The sequence below is a fragment of the Mandrillus leucophaeus genome, unplaced genomic scaffold (genome assembly GCF_000951045.1).
Source record: "Mandrillus leucophaeus isolate KB7577 unplaced genomic scaffold, Mleu.le_1.0 Scaffold101, whole genome shotgun sequence".
NCBI lineage: Eukaryota > Metazoa > Chordata > Mammalia > Primates > Cercopithecidae > Mandrillus > Mandrillus leucophaeus.
In genome coordinates, this window is record NW_012098210.1 from 416,869 (window position 1) to 421,079 (window position 4,211).

The 4,211-nt window shown below is 40.0% G+C and overlaps 1 protein-coding gene across 1 annotated transcript in view; it reads right to left on the minus strand.

Annotated features, from left to right (window-relative positions):
• The window catches only part of LOC105536153 (signal-regulatory protein beta-2-like), a 61,174-nt gene extending 57,360 nt beyond the window's left edge, over window positions 1–3,814 (minus strand). Inside the window, exon 1 of the mRNA XM_011975428.1 lies at window positions 3,611–3,814. Within this exon, the coding sequence (XP_011830818.1) occupies window positions 3,611–3,814 (204 nt within the window). The remainder of the gene's footprint in view (window positions 1–3,610) is intronic.
• Window positions 3,815–4,211: the final 397 nt, after the last annotated feature.

Here is a 4,211-nt window from a genome sequence, read left to right on the forward strand (position 1 = left end):
TTTGAAAAAAAACAATAAAATTGATAAGCCTGTAGCCAGGCTAAAAGAAAAAGAAAACATGAATTACTAATATTAGAAATGAAAGAGGGGATATCACTATAGATTTCAAGAACAATAAAAGTATAAGAAAGGAACTTTATGAATACCCTATGCTCACAAAGTTGATAATCCATATGAAATAGACAAATTCTTTGAAAGACACAATCTACCAAAACTCACATAAGAAGAAATAGACAATCTGAATAAACCTCTTTCTAATGACCTCTCACAACAGAAAGCATCAGGCCCAGATGGGTTTACCAGTGAATTCTACCAAATATTTAACGAAGAAATTATGCCAATTATTTACACTCACTTTGAGCATATAGAAGCAGAGTAAATGCTTCCTAACCCATTTCATGATGCCAGTATTAACCTAATATAAAAACCAGACAGACCCATATCTCTCAGGAGCATAGATGCAAAACTTGTCAAAAAATATTAACAAATTGAATCCGAAAATATGTATAAATTGATAACCAAATGAGATTGATCCCAGGTATTCAAGGCTGGTTCAACATTTGAAAATCAAAAAGCTAAAGAAAAATTATATAGCCATATCAAAAGATGCAGAAAAATATCTAACAAAATACAACACAAATTTCTGATACAAACTCTCAGCAAACTAGGAATAGAGATCAACTTCCTCAACTTGATAAAGAACACTTACAGAAAAACCTATAGCTAACATATTTAATGGTGAGAATCCTGAATCATTTCTTCTAAGATCAGAAACATGGCAAAGATGGCTTCTTTCATCATTCCTTTTCAAAATTGTGCTGGAAGTCCAAGCTAATTCAACAAGGCAAAAAAAGGAAATTAAAGGAATACAGATTGGGAAGGAGGAAAAAATAAAACTGCCTTTGTTCACAGATGACATAATTGCCTATGTGAAAAATCTGAAACAATTGACAACAATAACAAAAACTCCTAGAAATATTAAGTAATTGTAGTAAGGGTGCAGGATACAAAGTTAATATACAAAGTCAGCCCCTTTCCTATAAACCTGCAATAACTGGACAAGTGGAATTTGAAATTAAAAACACGTTACTATTGACATTAGCATACCCCAAAATGGAATACTTAAGTATAATTCAAACAAAATATGTGCATGATCTATATGAAGAAAACCATAAAATTTTGATGAAACATATTTTAAAAAATACTTAATAAATGGAGATGTATTTCATATTCAGAGATAAGAAAACTCAATATTGTCAAGATGTCAGTTCTCCCAACTTGATGTATAGAGTCAACACAATCCCAATAAAAATTCAAGCAGTTTATTTTGTGGATATCACCATATGCTTTTAAAGTTTAGACTGAAAGGCAAAAGGCACAGAATGGTCAACTCAATATTGAAGGAGAAGAAAAAGGATTGACACTACCCAACTTCAAGACTTACTATAAAGCAACAGTAAGTAAGACAGTGTGGTATTAGTGAAGAAATAGACAAGTTGATCAAAAGAACAGAATGGATAGCCCAGAAATAGACTCACATAAATATAGTCAGCTGATCTTTGACAAAGGAACAAAGGCAATACAAAGGAGAAAAGGTAGACTTTTCAACAAATGGTGCCAGGGTAACTGGGCATTCACATGCCAAAAAAAAAAAAAAAAAGAATTTAGATACAGACCCTTCACTAAAATGAACTAAAAAATGGATCACGTTCCTAACTGTAACACAAAACTATAAAATTCCTAGAAGATAGCATATGAGAAAGTCTAGATGACCCTAAGTGTGGCAGTGACTTTTTAGATGCAATACCAAAGGCACAATCCATGAAAGTAAAACTTAATAAGGTGAATTTATTACAATTAAAGACTGCTCTGCAAAAGATAATGTCAACATAATGAAAAGATAAGCCACAGGCTGGGAGGAAATATTTGCAAAAGACATAAATGATTTTAAAAAACTGTTTTCCAAAATATACAAAAAATTCTAAAAACATATGAAAACAAACAATCTGATTGAAAAATGGGCAAAAGACCTAAGAGACACCTTACCAGAGAAGACAGTATGCAGCTTGGCAAGTAAGCATATAAAAAGATGTTCAACATCATAAGTCATTAGGGAACTGCAAATTAAAACAACAGTGAAATACCACTACACGTCTATTAGAATGGCCAAAGTTCAAAACATTGACAACAGCAAATGCTGGTGAGGATGTGGAGCAACAGGAATTCTCATTCATTGCTCATGGGAATGCAAAATGGAATATCCACTTTGAAAGGTAGTTTGGCAGTTTCTTACAAAACCAAACACACTCTAACCATACAGTCCAGCAGTTGTGTTCCTTGGTATTTATCCAAATGAGTTGAAAGCTTATTTCCACACAAAAACCTGCACATGGATGTTTATAGCAGTTTTATTCATAATTTCCAAAACTTGGAAGCAATCAAGATGTCTTTCAGTAGGTGAGTGGATAAACTGTGCTTCATCCAGACAATGGAATGTTTAACAGCACTGAAAAATGAGCTATCCAGCCATGGAAAGACATAGAGGAAGCTTAAATGCATATTACTGAATGAAAGAAGCAGATTTGAAAAGGCTAAATATTGTATGATGCCAACTATGAGACATTCTGGGAAAGGCAAAACTATGGAGACAGGAAAAAGATGAATTGTTGTCAGGGGTTGGAAGAAAAGAGGCTAGGGCCAGGCACGGTAGTTCACGCTTGTATTCCCAGCACTTTGGGAGGCCGAGGCAGGTGGATCACGAGGTCAGGAGTTCGAGACCAGCCTGACCAACATGGTGAAACCCCGCCTCTATTAAAAATACAAAAATTAACACAGCATGGTGGCATGCAACTGTAATCCCAGCAACTCAGGAGGCCAAGGCAGGAGAAACACTTAAACCCGGGAGGCAGAGGTTGCAGTGAGCAGAGATCGTGCCACTGCATTCCAGACTGGGTGACAGAGTGAAAGAAAGAAAGAAAGAGAGAAAGAGAGAGGGGGAGAGGGGGAGAGGGAGGGAGGGAGGGAAGGAAGGAAAAGAAAGAAAGAAAAGAAAAGAAAGAGAAAGAAAGAAAGAAAGGAAAGAAAAAAGAAAGAAAAAGGAAAGAAAGAAAGAGAAAGAAAGAAAGAAAAAAAGAAAAGAAAGAAAGAAGGAAAGACAGCTCGCGCCACCTGGACTAGGTGGAGCATGCGGATTTTTAGGACAGTGAAACTATTCTGTACAATATTGCAGTGGTAGATGCATGTTATTATACATTCATAGAGTGTGCAACACCAAGGGGGTATATAGGAACTCCCTGTACTTTCTGTTCAATTTTACTGTGAACCTAAAACTACTCTAAAAAGTAGTTCAGTAGGGGTGTGTGTGTGTGTGTAAGTCCCTCTGGTAACCAGGCATGAAGGCATGCACCTGTAGTGCCGGCTACCAGGGAGGCTGAGGTGGGAGGACCACTTGAGCTCAGGAGTTCAAGGACAGCGTGGACAATACAGAGAGACCCTGTCTCTTGAAGAAACAAAGTCTCGGCACTTCCAGAGTCTGGTGCGGCCCACCGCGGGAGATGAGTGGTGAGTGGGGAGACTTTGTTCAGCGTCCCGGTCCTGCGACGTCGCCAACCCGGGAGGAGGCCGCTTCTCGGTTTCTCAAGGCCCCTGGGAGTCCGAGCCTGGGCAGGAGGCTGGCAGCAGCATGGGGACCTGGAGGGCAGGGGTGGTCTGCGGGGCAGCCATGGGACTCCCTCCCTGCCCCGCTGAGGCCACTCTGGAATTTGGGGGCCGTGGATTTGGGCCGCCGCTGGAGCTGCGTCCCTGTGTGGCCCATCAGAAGCCAGCCCCCCACCGTTCACCTAGGCCGGTACCCTGCTGAGCACCTATTACGTGCAGTGTTATTCTGGGTTCCTGGGATGCCACTGCATGAGACAGACACACAAACTCTCAGCCCAGAGGGGAGAAGTCCCTATTAATCTGGTATGATCCTCCTTCTGCCCGGCGCGTAATAACCCCATTGTTTCCAGACAACAGACCAACAACGTTCTTCACGTGCAGGCAGCCTGGCATGGCCTGGCATCTTCCAGGACACTCCCCTTGTCTCTGCTACAGCCTCTTTGGCCTTTTACTTCTTGAATGTGTGGTTCCTTGGGTAACGGTGCCCTCTTTGGTCTGGTTGATTTCCCTCCTTAGGATTTCTTGTATTAGGGCAATCCTTGCTAGTTTCTGTG